This window comes from Terrapene carolina, unplaced genomic scaffold (genome assembly GCF_002925995.2).
Source record: "Terrapene carolina triunguis isolate 2854851 unplaced genomic scaffold, T_m_triunguis-2.0 Scaffold68, whole genome shotgun sequence".
In the NCBI taxonomy this organism is placed as follows: Eukaryota; Metazoa; Chordata; order Testudines; family Emydidae; genus Terrapene; species Terrapene triunguis.
Window position 1 is genome coordinate 66,608,920 of NW_020664419.1, and position 14,613 is coordinate 66,623,532.

General features: G+C 37.9%; 1 protein-coding gene across 1 annotated transcript in view; it reads left to right on the forward strand.

Annotated features, from left to right (window-relative positions):
• Window positions 1-14,280, forward strand: part of OTOGL (otogelin like) — a 143,951-nt gene extending 129,671 nt beyond the window's left edge. Inside the window, exons 43-48 of the mRNA XM_026648946.1 lie at window positions 1,363-1,467; window positions 3,910-4,029; window positions 6,001-6,046; window positions 8,087-8,158; window positions 9,856-9,935; window positions 13,882-14,280. Coding sequence (XP_026504731.1) covers window positions 1,363-1,467; window positions 3,910-4,029; window positions 6,001-6,046; window positions 8,087-8,158; window positions 9,856-9,935; window positions 13,882-14,082 — 624 coding nt within the window. The 3' untranslated portion in view covers window positions 14,083-14,280. The remainder of the gene's footprint in view (window positions 1-1,362; window positions 1,468-3,909; window positions 4,030-6,000; window positions 6,047-8,086; window positions 8,159-9,855; window positions 9,936-13,881) is intronic.
• Window positions 14,281-14,613: the final 333 nt, after the last annotated feature.

Consider the following 14,613-nt stretch of genomic DNA (forward strand, 5'->3'; position numbering starts at 1 on the left):
TGTAAAAGGGTCCTAAGAAGCCCAATATCCAGTCAGGGAGAATTCCCTTGTAAGGCTGCCTTCCAGGGACCCCTTCATAAGCCCAGGTGTGTAGGGGGTGTGCCAGGAGGCAGGCTAGAGGATTGTGTTGAGCACAGGGCCACAGCATATAGCACTGTGGAGATTCTGGGCAGTGCTGAAAACTATACAATGTCCCTGTGAGGAAGCCGTAACTTAAACTGGCCTCCAGGACTGCATAAATTATGCTGAGGTCTCAGAGCAGCTCAGGATTGGAAGGATGCAAAGGTGGCTTAATACCACCTTAGTCCACCTTCTCAATGGGCTGTGAGTTCTGTGCTACTCCTCTTGAAACACAGGATATTCTCAGTGGAGAGATGTCCACTTTGGGTTCACTTTTCTAGCTGTTTTGACAACCCCCCTCCAGGGCACATTGTAAAGCTTATTGAGTTGCTTAGGCTTTTGCTTGAGGGAGGTTGCCTGAGTGGGTTGAATTTCTTTTGTGGTTTCTTTTGTATGGAGTGGAAGAAGATGATTTTTGTAAATATTAAAATTCTCTAATTTTGATGCTTTTGAATTATTATTCATACTTCCAGAGGCTGTAGTGGACACATATTGCACAAATTTAAGTAAAAATGACAATATGCCATGGGAACACTTTCCCTTTTCCTTGTGGGATGGGATTCCTATTCCATGGTGTCACTTTTTTACTCTTTTAATAAATGACACATTTTCTCTTAGATTTGATTCCCAGCTTTCTTTCTTAGTCGCTTGTCTTCATTCTTGCAATCTCTTGTTGTAAATGTGTACCATAAAAAGTAAATATATCTCACCAAAATAGATCTCCTATATTGTTTGTTCATTTTGGTATGTCATGTTTTAATGGTCAAAATGGACTTCATTCATTTAACTAAGAATATAGAAAGATTTGAGGAACGGGCAAAGATCATATGGTTCATCATAAAATAAAATTCTAAGTTTTTGTAACCTCTCAGAAGTAGAGATGGGCCTAAATCAAAACACCAGATCATGTCCCTGCCTAACACTTTGGAGAATTTGAATGTCAATTCACATCCAAACTTTGTGACTTGGGACCATCCCTATTGAGAGAGAACACAGACAAGGAAACCACCCCAGTGGTTTGAACATTGGCCTGCTAAACCCAGGGTTGTGAGTTCAGTCCTTGAGGGGGCCACTTAGGGATCTGGGGCAAAATCCGTACTTGGTCCTGCTAATGAAGGCAGGGGGCTGGACTCGATGACCTTTCAAGGTCCCTTCCAGTTCTAGGAGATGGGATGGGATGGGATAATTAGTGACCTATACGTTAAAAAAAAGGTTAATTTAATTTTTTTTCTTTTTTAACAGCATCAAATATACATTCCTTCTTCCAGTCATCATGTTTGTTGTGGAACCTGCCAAAATGTGTCTTGTACTTTCTATACTGAAAATGGAACACTATCTGTACATGAAGTAAGTGCCTCTGGACAGCTGGAGGAAATCATAGTATCAGTAGCACATATTCAGTAGTATCGATAATAGTATCAGTAGCACATATTCAGGTATCTAACTGACATCTTTTAGCTGGTTCTTGTATTATCATTTCTCACATTCCTACTTTTGGTCTGTCCATGTGGACAGTTGAGGTATTTAATATAGCTGTATCCACATGGCTGTCTGTCATCAGCAAGCAGATATAGCGGAGCAGAGAAGTTGATCTAAACACCTGGGGCTAAATCCATAAAGGAACTTAGACACCTAAATTGGCAGTTAGGCATATAAGTCCAACATTTAAGCATCAGTGAGTCCTCAGAATCTCTGCTTGACTGCTGCCTAATGCTGTAGGCACCTAAATTCCCATGGCACCTGACATTTTCCAGTAAAGTCCCATAGGTGCCTAAGTTATCACCACTGCGCATGTGCAAAACTGCCTAAGTCCTGCCACTGCTGAACAGCTTGACACTATAGCATGTGGCTAAGCCCTGGTGGGATTCTCAAACTAGGCTTGAGAATGCGGGGCCCAATCAAATAGGCAGTCTGAGAATGCGAAGATTCGTTTGGCCAGAGAAACAAAAAGTGAGAGTAACTCTGAAGCCTAGTGGTTAGGCCACTTCTCAGGGATGTGGAAGACCCAAGTTCAAATGCCTCCTCCAATGAATCTTTAGTGTTTTATACAAAGTGGAACAATTTGAACAGGAGATAGTGCAAGCCCCTCCCCCAAGAATGCCCAATAGCTCGGTGGCTAGGGCACTTACCTCCGATATAGGAGACTCAAAGTTCAAGTTCTGCTCTGCAGCAGGGGTTGCAAATAGGTCTCCCACATCTTTGCAAGTGCCCCAACCACTGGGCTACTGGCTATAATGGAATCATTCTCTTTGGTTTTTCATGAGAAAGACCTAGTCACCTAACTCCAGGAGACAGTTCACAGCTGTGAATCCCAGGTTTAGACAGGTGCCTCTCTCCAACCTGGACTTAGGCACTTGACTACCTTTGAAGATCTTAAGATGTACCCCTGTCCTTGGCATTTCCTACTGGTTAGCTTAGCATGCTAACTTCTGTGAATCCCATTTGTTGACATCTAACTCTCCCCATGCATTGCATAGGGAGCCTGGATGCTTAACTGAGGGCTGCAGTTTCAACTGGGTGGCAGTGTGCCTAAAAGTTAGCATTGCAATGCCCAAGTCCCTTTGTGGAGCTAGCTGTTGGCACCCAATTTTCAGGAGTGCAGAGCACCCACAACTTCAGCTGAAGTCAATGGGAGCTGTGGGTGCTCAGCACACCTGAAAATCAGGCTCCCTAAGAGACACTGGAAATATTATTGATGTCAGGGAAGCTCTTGTTCAAACACTTAAGCAGACATATACAGCAAACTTGCCAACGTGAGTTGTAAAGAGAGGATTGGGTCAATGGCTGCTATTATGTTTTTTGGTAGAGGCTCAGAACACAGAATAGTGGCTGCCTTCCAGTGATTGGTGTTAGTGATTCCTGTACTATATACTTTTTGGAGAGGTTGTAAAGCATTTTGGGATTGCAGATGTGATATAAATGAAAGATTAATAATACTAAGAAGATTAATATTCATATGTTCCTACAGTTCATGCTTCATGGTTGCCTGCAGGAAATCAGGAAGGGATTTCACCTTTCCCCAATATATTCTGGGTTTTGTTTTATTGTTTTGTTTTTGTTTTTGGTCTCTTTCCTCTGAAGCATCAGAAATGGTTGGAGATGGGACACTGGATGGGGTGGGCCAATGCTCTGAAATAGCACTGAACAGTCTGCCACTCACATGCTTAGCTGGCTGGCTCATACTCACATGCTCAAGGTCCAACTGATGGTCATAGTGGGATTGGGATGAAATTTTCCCACTGGTCAGCTAGTCAGTGACCTTGAGGTATTTTCACTTTCCTCTGCAGTATGGAGTGTGAATCACTTACTGGGATTATCTATGTATATCTGACATAATCAATTCCCTGCCATTGCAGTAGTCTCAGGCACTGGAGCATCTCGGTCCCTCCTATTCTCTTCCTGTGGACTGTAATGTTTTGGTTTAATTTTGGTGGCTGGGTTTAATGTGCAGGTGCTAGGTACTTTTGGTGGCCTGTGATCTACAGGTCATCAGCCTAGATGATCTGGTGATCCCTTCTGGCCTTAAACTCTATGACTCTTTGACTCTTACTTATTCTGAGTCATAATTCAGTTTCCACTCTGATTCACGGGGAAGTAAATTGCACCAGCCCTTTTTCAGGTGCAGGCTCTTCCTTCTGGCTGGTGCATTGGCGAGGAATAGAGCCCAGGGTCTGTCCACTATCTTAGTGGCTACATGTGGAAATAACACCTTTATAACTAAACAATGTTCTAGTTTCAGTGCTGCTGTAACTTGCTCTCTGTTCTGGTATTTTTGTTTTGTATTTGTAGGAGGGAAGCACCTGGGTCTCCAATTGCACCAAATATGAGTGTGCAAAGACTGCTGTAGGTGCTATGATACTGGGATCTAGTGTTGTCTGCCCCCCTTTTAATGAGACTGAATGCACAAAGGTTTGTACTTTGTGATGTAAATCATAATAACTAATCTTTTGTTTTGGAGCTTGGCATTCATTTCAGAACTATTATGGGTCTGACACCCATATTATACTTTCCATAGAATGATTAATCTAAAAAAACATTTGGTAAGTAACAACTTTTAAATGAGCAATGAATGGTCTTATTTACTACTCTTCTGTTTGTTTTTAGGGTTATATCATAAATCCCAAACAACGTCCACTTTTAAAATTTTGTTTAATTGGTATTAAGCTGCACTCTTATAGGGGTCTTACTCCCTTTAATTTTGTCTGAGCAGAGAGTTCTGAATAGGGCCTATAATTCACAGAGTTTATAAACACATAAATGAAATAAGCTGTTTCACGCCACTTAGAAACGTAGCAGATAAATGTGCAGCAGCAGAGTTTCAAAATTCCATAAACTGAACAGAGATTAGAAACACTTCAGGAGACCTGCAGACTTTGTGCTCTATGTGAAACAAGTAGCTCTGGTTCATGAAGATTACAAATTACTTAGTATACCTACCTAAAAATTAACATCTGTAAACCAAATAGCTATGGTTCAAAGGACTTAGATACTTCACACACACACTTTTTTGTTGTTGTTTAGGGAATATATGTTTCTAGCTTTTATCCTAATTAATTATTCTGTTTTTTGTACATTCTAGTTCTTGCTCTTGTGGCTGTTCAAGCAATGCTCCTAAAAATACATTGCAGTATCTGTCCTGAGTACTGATTTCAAATTCTGCACAAGATCTATAAATCTGTTGCATGCTATTTAGAAAGGGCACAGAGCCACTCTCCTGGCTATCCCAAATAAAGTACCTTATCATAAAGTAATGTTGACACTGTTAAAAACTTTTTCTTATTTTTGGAGCTTTTTCATCACATTCTATTAGGATCTTTCTTTAATAATAATAATAGCCAAGATTTTCCAGCATGTGTTCCTAAAATTATCCTTCTGAATCAGTTTGACCTGATTTTCAGAAGTGCTAAGCATTGATTTCAAGTGAGAGTTGAGGTTGCTCAGCAGTTTTGAAAATCAGGTTAGGTTAATTTAGGAGCTAATATGGATTTAGGAAGCTAACTTTAAGTGCTTGTTTTTGAAAAATGGATTATTCAGTGATTTCTCTATAACAATATAGAAAACCAATACTATAAGTTTAAAAAAAACATCTTTTGTACCGTATTAGTACAAGACTGCCATCCCATCCACTCTCCTGCTTTATCTGCAATTTTTGTAAATGTATTAAAAGTGTGGACAGTTTCTCTTGTTTATTATGTCAGTTCTGCATGAGAGAAATCCTTTTTTTTAATTTAAAAAGGAATATCTCCTCATTTTGATATGTTTTCTGCATTCCTGCTTCAGTCCTGCCTACAATACATTTGAGAAGAAAACTGTAACAAAGATTAATTATAGAATGTGAAAGGAAAACCAAAAAACTAGAATGAAGGGATGAATTAGAGCTCTGAAAATATATTACATGATGCAAAATTATAGGTATTCAGTTGTAAATAGCTATCTAATTGGTATCTTCACTGTGCTCATTTCTGTGGTACATGAGCAATATAAATCCTTTTAAATCTTCAACAAAATTACATTTTACTCATATATGGAAATTTGTAAATGTCTAAGTAACTCCCAATGTTAATTGAGCCATCAGTGGGAGAATGGATGGTAATGTCTATAGAAGATGACTGCTCTCTTGATTCAAAAGAGACCAGCTCAGATAAACTCAATCATAATGGCAAGTTGATTTTTCAAATATTCTATTTTAAAACAGATTGGAGATTTTGACCCTAGATCCTTTGCTGCTGTGAATTTTTGTAACTTCATTGACATCAGTGATGGTGCACCAATTTACACCAACTGAAGATTTGGCCCATTATGTTCTAAATGTAATTGGATACAGCAGGGCATTCCATTGGGCACAGTCTTTTTTGATATATTCCCCTTTTCTTTTCCTAGAATGGAGGCACTGTACAGACTTATAATGATGGCTGCTGCAAGACGTGTAAGTGAAGAAAGCTGCTGCAATACATGCTAGTTTGGCTTTGGTTTTGGAGAGCAGTGTTTTTTAACTCAGTTGCTGGGACATAAGGAAGGAAAAAGCATGCAGTCCCCAAATCAAACAAAATTGTTATAGTTCTTTAACAACTGTTTATTGAAAAGCCTTGCTTCATATGGCTGCTGATATGGTGATATTTAACCTTATCCTTCTGGAGTATAACCAAATCTCTCCAAAGACAGCCTGAGGAAGATGAAAAGTAATCTCAATTTAAATAATGAAAAGATTTGTTTGTTGTTAAGATTACTCCAAAACGATACATATACATATTTATAGTGTTCTCTATAAAAGCTCAGAACAAATTTTCTAAAATTGATACCTATTTTGATCATATTTTGAAACAAATTGTATAATTATGGGTTTATTCTGTTTTGTTCTTGTATGTTTTCTAGGGTCAGAGTGCTGGAATACAATATTTTTTAAATTAAAAAGTTAACCCTTTCCATTTTGGAAAATGCATTTAAATCCAAAATATGAAAAAATTGTAGGGTGTAGAGCAAATAATTATTGATGGTGATAAAAGGCACAAATCTAGACCAAACGTACACTTGTGCTATCTAGTTATATATTCACATTCTATGAATGTGCATGTTTAAAACATACAAGTTCTTAATTATGGTGTAGGTTATGTGACAGATTCTGATTTCTTTTTACTCCAGTGTAAAAACAGACTGAGAACAGAATCTGGTCCTGTGTCTGTAGTTTTGAACTACACTAAGCTTTGTTATTCAAGCTGGGAATTCTAAACTACATAAAATAAAACCCTTGATTCTGTATAAATAGCTGCTAATAAATGTCAAAAATAGAGCTGTTTGGAAAGCACACTTTTTTTCTTCAGAATTAAAATTTTGGGGCATAAAATGCCTTTGAAATCCTGAATTTCATTTTTAAAAATGAGCTGTAATCAATAATATCGCAGAAGAACACATAAGTATAGTTTCATATTGCACTGTGTCATACTTGACATTCAAAAGTACAATATGATAGCTGCGTATGTATACGTGTATCTCTTTTAAAAGAGTGGCTGCATAAAGGCATATATTTATCTATTCATATTTATCAAATAAAATTATATTTAGCATCCATGGCATACAAGGCCCTGAAAATCAATGTTTAGGAATGTGGATGGAATGTTGTTCCTTCATATACACAGCAAAGAAGCCAGAAATGATTGTAGCTTAATAGAGTACTTTTTTCAGAATGAAAAACAATAATAATAATAATAATAATAATAATAAAAAACCTTGCACAAGAATAGTGCTAGCGACGTTCAAAGGAGTTATTCTTTTACTGGTTGGAGTAAAGTTGCAAAATATTTCACTGAAGCCATACAAGTTGGGTGGGTTTCATTTAGAGAATGAGACTAAAGTATTAATGGCTACAAATATTTTCTGCTTTTTGCAGTAATCAGGAAAGATTTAGCTTTCACAATATTCTGTGGCCTCAGGAAAGGCGTTGTTATACTTCAGAAATATTTGCTGAGGTGGCTGCTAAGAACAAAAATACAATACATACAATTACATGCTATTTTATTTTATTTTTATTTGTTTTTGTGTTTTCAAACTAAAAGCATGTGCCCTGGGGTAAAGCAGTTAAAAAGACAAATTAAAAATAGAGCTTGCGACACCTGGGGGTTGTAATGGGAACAAGTAATCCTTTTGAAAAGAGCTTGATTAAGTGCATGCAAAGTGAGTTCATATACTTAATTCTTACCTTGCCATAGTTATGAGATACCCATTGCAAAAGTGGTATGCATGGAAACACTGTTGAAGTTTTGTCTTAACCAGGAAAGTACTAAGTCTAGGGTGTTATCAGAGAGATTTTAAGCAAATGCAGAATTTCTAAATTTGGAAGGCAAACCGGGAAGTTCATTACGTTTTTACCAAAAGAAAAATTGCAGTTGGCAGTGTAAGAATTAATGAAATGTCATTTGTGTAAAAATGTTTTTATTTTACAAGAAATTTATATTCCTAATAATTCTGCCAGGTTCTGGATTGGGTGTATTACCCTTTGCCATTAGCCCTGTAGTCTCTACTGATAGTATAAATTGTGAACCAGGTATTATTATTTTTAATAATGTATTTTCTTTTTTATATAACATAATCTTTTTTGTATAACATAATTATTTGTAGGGATATATTTATACTTGACTATCAATGTAATATAACCAATACCATACTGGTATTGGGCCTGATCCTGACAGGTGCTGATCCCCTGGAGTCTTCCATAGAGCAGAGATCCTCTGTAGGTTCCTATTGCTCAGTGCATCTCAGGATTAAGCCCATTAATTGTTGGAACGTGCTGTCAGTAGTAGATCAAAGTGCACTATGTAACTTTTAGTGTGCAGGAGCACAGTCCACATGGCTACTTAGTGCACAATGGGTGACGCACTGTAAATTTACACCCCTTGCTTGCTATGCACTAAATCACTGTTTAGACAAGCCCTTGCACAGCCATTTTGGTAAGAGAGTACAGTGTTTAGTATACCAACCAACCTGATCTTGATTCTGCATAGCATTTGTCAGAGGATAGCATGGCATCTATCCCCTGAAGCCAGAAGATTCGTGCTTTACTCCTGACATGGAGTACCCACCGGCTCCGTGGCTACTCCACACGCGTCACTGGATTGCTCAGAGCTTGCTGATCTTACAAAACATATGTTCTGCCCTTCCTGTGGAGCAGGAATGGGATTGTGTTGAAGTGAAGAGGGACGTTGTTGGTTAGTCCCACTTAATTTAGATGCTGAAGATGCAAAATGATTATGTGGCAACACAGTTATACAGTGACTTCTGATTTGGTTGTGAAATTGGTGTAGTAAATGTATATTGTATAATAGATACAGCTAGCACAACTTATCTTGTGTCCTGTGGTATGGGGGTTTTGTGTAACCTTTGCATTTGTTTCAGTATCATGGTTTTAGTTGTTTTGTGACACAAGTATCCTTAATATTCATTTTCCAAAGGCTAAAAGAAAAATCCACAAAAATCCGTAACTGTAGAAAAATGTAATCTTTTCATAAACCTCTATGAGCATTTGCTATCCCCAGTACTACCAGCTTCAGCCATGGGAGTAGTATTTACTACAAAATACCCCACATACGTGGAGGAGATGTGCATATCTCCTACTAAGTCTTCCCAAAGCCCTGTCAGACCTCTCCCACAATCAGTAAACCTGGACCCTAGTCTATGTGATGGATATTTAAAGCTGGTTTACCTTCTAATGATAGCCAGTTTCAGAAGTGTTCTAAGGAGCAAGAGCAAGGAAATAATTATGTAAAATATGTCTTTTAAATAATATAATTAACACTAATTTCAAGTTAGTGTCTGTTGTTTTCATAAAGTTCAGCCTTAGTATTGATAGAGTTTGAAATACAGCATTTTGCCCTTTTCTATTCACTCGGTTTGTCTTTGCTATGTGGGTTCAATCTTCAAAAGCTTTACAACATAACTATTAAATCTCTCTAACATTTCAACAGTTGTAGCCTCTTTATATGTTCTATGACTATGCTGATTAATGTGTTCATATATGATAATTAGAAACTATAGTATTTGTTTCCAGGAAATGTTTATTAATATATTACTGGTTTGTCATTGCCTAATGATTTAGATATGGAAATAATATTTTGCCATATTATTAATTTAAAATGTAAGAATTCAATTATTACAATTATTGGAATTGTCCTTTCACATTTTAAAGAATGAATAAACGGAACACAATGTCTATTTAATGAATAAACATTTTCTATATTTTATCAGGTAGAAAGGAAGAAAGGATTTGCCAGAAAGTGACAGTCAGAACAACTATAAGAAAAAGTGACTGTATAAGTCAGAGGCCTGTAAGTATAGAAAACTGTTGTCTTTGTGTTTCATAATGAGTATGAGTCATACTAATAAAACCAGTATGAAAAAGAGGATTGCAGACATCAATATACAACAAAAAATGCTGTTATCCTCTCATCAAGCAGACCTCTCACCCTGGAAATGTTATTCTACTCATAAGTGTGGGTAAAAATTAATTACTTTTGCCCATACATGGCAGAAGTGCTGAGCCCTTCTACCTGGAATAACATCTGACTCCAAATGAAAAGTACACAATATAATTGCTTATCACTGACAAAGGCACTGACCTCTCCATCATGAAATAACATCCCTAAAGAGGAGTTACTCAAAAAAGGGAGTATAAATGCTTCCACTTATAAATGATGGACACATATTCCTCCTTAAAGAGCTCTCTGATGTAAATGTTCTTCTCTCTTCCACATGACAAGTCTCTCTATATCATACATTGATGATCGCCTTTATGGAGATCATTTAATAAGACATCATACCTCTCTGCTTTGGTGAGGTCTCAGCTATAAAACCTGTTATGTGCATGTGTGAATGTGGCAGTAATATAGTGGAAAAAGGAGAACCAGTTGACATAATTTATTTAGCCTTCCAAAAGGCCTTTGACAAGGTCCCACACAAGAGGCTATTAAAAAAGCTAAATAGTTATGGGGTGAAAAGCAAAGTATTGTTATGGTTCAAAAGTTGGCTAGTACCTAGAATGCAAAGAGTAGGTTTAAGTGGTCAATTTTCATCATTGCAAAAGGTTAATAGCAGGTGTCCGACACTTCCTTACTAGGTCCTGTGGTGTTTAATATATTTATTAATGATCTGGAAAGGAGTATGAATAGGGGCATAGCAAAGTTTGCAGCTGACAAAGTTATTTAGGTTAGTCAGGACCAGAGAAGACTGAGAACTTCAGAGAGATCTAAACAAATTACGTAAATGGGCAACATGATGGCAAATGAAATTTAATGTAGGCAAATATAAAAGTAATACACATTGAGAGGAAAAATGTAAGCTACTCTTACAAGGTTCTAAATTAACTGTATCAATCCAAAATAGCTCATTGCAAACCTCTGCTCAATGCACAGCTGCAATCAAAAAAAGCTAACAAGATGTTGGGATGCATAAGGAATGGGAGGGAGAATAATCCCAAAAATATGTCTTTAAATCAGTGATGTGGCCTATCCTGGAATACCGTGTACAGTACAGATCACCCCATCTCAAAAATTGTATTGCAAAACTGGAGGTAGTTCAGAGAACAGGGACGAGAATATTCAAGGTCATAGAAAAACTTGCAGATGAAGAGAGATTAAAAAGAATGGGATTGTGTACATTAGGAAGAAGACAAATAACAGACATGATAGAGTATATACAATAATGAATGGCGTAGAGAAGGTGGATTGGGAGCAACTGTTCTCCCTGTCTCATAATACAAGAACTAGGGGACTTTCAATGAAATGAAAAAGTGGGATATTCACAACCAATAAAAGAAATACTTTTTCACACAATGTGTAATTAAGCTGTGGAACTCATTGCCACAAGAAGTTGTTGAGGCCAAGAACTTAACAAGATTCAAAAATGGATTAGACATTTATATCTAAGAAGATACAGAGTTATAATTCAAGACAAAATTTTTGGAAGGGATATTAAAGCTTGTGCTGGAATAAGCTGCCTATGGAGGTTGTGGAATCTCCATCACTGGAGATTTTTAAGAGCAGGTTAGACAAACACCTTTCAGGAATGGTCTAGATCAGTGTTCCTCAAAGCCGGTCCACTGCTTGTTCAGGGAAAGCCCCTGGCGGGCTGAGCCAGTTTACCTGCCGCGTCCGCAGGTTCAGCCGATCGCGGCTCCCACTGGCCACAGTTCGCCGCTCCAGGCCAATGGGGGCTGCGGGAAGGGCGGCCAGCACATTCCTCGGCCCACGCCGCTTCCCGCAGCCCCCATTGGCCTGGAACGGCGAACCGTGGCCATTGGGAGCCGCGATAGGCCGAACCTGCGGACGTGGCTGGTAAACAAACCGGCCCGGCCCGCCAGGGGCTTTCCCTGAACAAGCGGCGGACCGGCTTTGAGAAACACTGGTCTAGATAATACTTAGTCCTGCCATGAGTGCAGGGGACTGGACTAGATGATCTCTTGAGGCCCCTTCCAGTCCTGTGATTCTATGATTTAGGGCTAAAGGCAATCTCTAACTATTAAAGCTTGGGATGAAACCTATGTGTGGGCAATTTGTTCCACATTTGCCTATTGCAAAGTTTTAATGCCATCCTCTGAAGTATCTGGTTCTGTCGACTGTCAGAGACAGAATACTGGACTGGATGGACTACTAGTCTGAATCACTATGTCAATTTGTATGTTAAATATATGTATGGATGTTATTTCATGATTCTATGTATTCTACAACTGTGTATCAGCATTCTAATCTGCCCCAGCACAATAGCATATCAGAAAACTGTTTATATGCTGTAAGTATTGGATGAAATCCTGGTCCCACTGAAGTTAGTAGGGTCAGGATAACACCCATGGTAATATAGGCCTTGTCTACACTTGCAATGGTGTATAGATTATGTGTAGCAACATGCTGCAGTGAAAAGTAGGCTATGTCCACACTGTGATGTGTAGTTACATGCGGCAGTGAAAGGTTCTGCCGGGGGAAGACAGCGGGGGAAGGCTCCAGCAGCTGGGAGGGAGTGGGACACTACACTGGGTGTGTAGAGAGCCATGTAGGGTATACACCCTAAGGTTCTAGCGTGTCTTTACTCGCTTAGGCAGTGTTTCACGGTCTACATTTATACCCATGCCAGGGGAGTGTGCAGTATATGTGCTGTATATGCTGCCATAAGTGTAGACATAGCCAAAGTTCAAGTCCCAAACAAACAATACAAAAGATGGATATTGGATTCTGTGTCACAAGTTCTTTTATGCAACCTCCACTATCCCTCCCACCTTGTTCCTTGCTGACCTAACCTCTGCTCTCATACTTTCACATATATCTATCAGAGTGATAGTGTGGCTAATGACAGTTCTCTAGCTGCCAGCCATATTGAAAGAGGAAGGAGAAAGCTATCACACTAGTGTGCTTCCAGTCTTGATCCCGCAGAGGAATACTTAAGATTGACTTTTCCACAGTTTGCTTAGATTAATCCACCAACAGTAAAGGACACAGCTTTAGCTGCACAGTTTAAAAGTTATAAATATATCCATCTATTTTAGGATTTAGTAATGGCTGGACAAGTTTTTGAGCTTAAACAGCTTCTCAGAACCAGAGAATGGAGAAGAAGATCTGAAGATTCTCTTCTTAGGTTGTAGGAAGCTCTGTATGGGGTAGGCTTTTGCTCTCACAGGAATAATATCCCTGTTTAAGGGCCTGCTATCCATAGCCCAATGGAATCTTTCCATTGACTTCAGTGGACTTTGGACCAGGCCTTAATTAAGGAGTACCATATAGCTCCACCTGGATATAACTTAAGTCATCTTTTATACATTAGTATCTGGCTCATTACCTTCAAAAGCCTAGATGCTCTTCCACAACAGTGCTAGGCCAGGATTAGGGAGTGGATTGCTTGGAGAAGAAGGTAGTATAAGGTAAAAGTTAGTGATAAACAGCTTTAGAATAAAGCACCAAATTTTGTTCAGGCTCAGCCAACATATGTGGTCACAAGTACAAAACAATTCAACATTTAGAAGCTGACTTCATTTAAAAAAGAAAAGGCAAGAACAAAGAGACTCACCTCAATTTAGAATTGACATAACCATTTAACATAGTTTTGTATGTGATAACTTTCAAATGATTTTTAATAGGGAAAATAATTATTACAAATCAGAATCCTTTACAAAACCCTGGATATTTTTAAATGTAAAAACAGATTCTGATTACAGTTAATTTTGAAATGTTTTGTTTCATCTTGTTAATGAAACTTGTTTGATAATTTCTCTTTCTCTGTCACTAATAGATAAATGTGGCTTCCTGTGAAGGGAAATGCCCCTCAGCTACAATTTTTAATGTCAATATCGATAGCCATTTAAGATTCTGTAAATGTTGTCGTGAAAATGGAGTACAGAACCTGACTGTGCCACTATACTGCTCAGGAAATGGCACTGAAGTGATGTACGTCATCCAAGAGCCTACAGACTGTTCATGCCAATGGAATTGAACATCTGATGGATTCCGTGTACCTGATTTCACAGTGAGAATTGAAGTTGGCTTCCTATCATTGAATTATATTTTTTTTGGCATTGGGCAGACTGAATAAATACTATATAGAAAAATATATTTTAACAGTAATGTTTCAGCCAACTTGGTTTCTTAGCAAATTTAGTAAAAATTGCATAGAAATATTACAGCAAAAACATTTTCAGGCATTGGCAAATATATAATTTCTTTTATATCAGATTATTAATTTGACAATTATTTACTTCTATCCAATATGCTGATGAAAACTAATTCGATTTTTAAAATTTAAACTTGATTGAATTGGGCCAACTGTATCCAAAAGTTAATTTTTGTGAAAACTTTTGCTTTTATCTTATTAGTAGTTCCATTAGGCATTACTCAGTGACTGAAATCTGCTTAAACTTGAACCCACTGAGCAACATGATGAATGTAGTCTTTTTAATTTTGTAGTTTGAAAAAACCTGTGGCCTAAATCCTAGTATAATGTTACATTCCTTAAATCTATGGCATT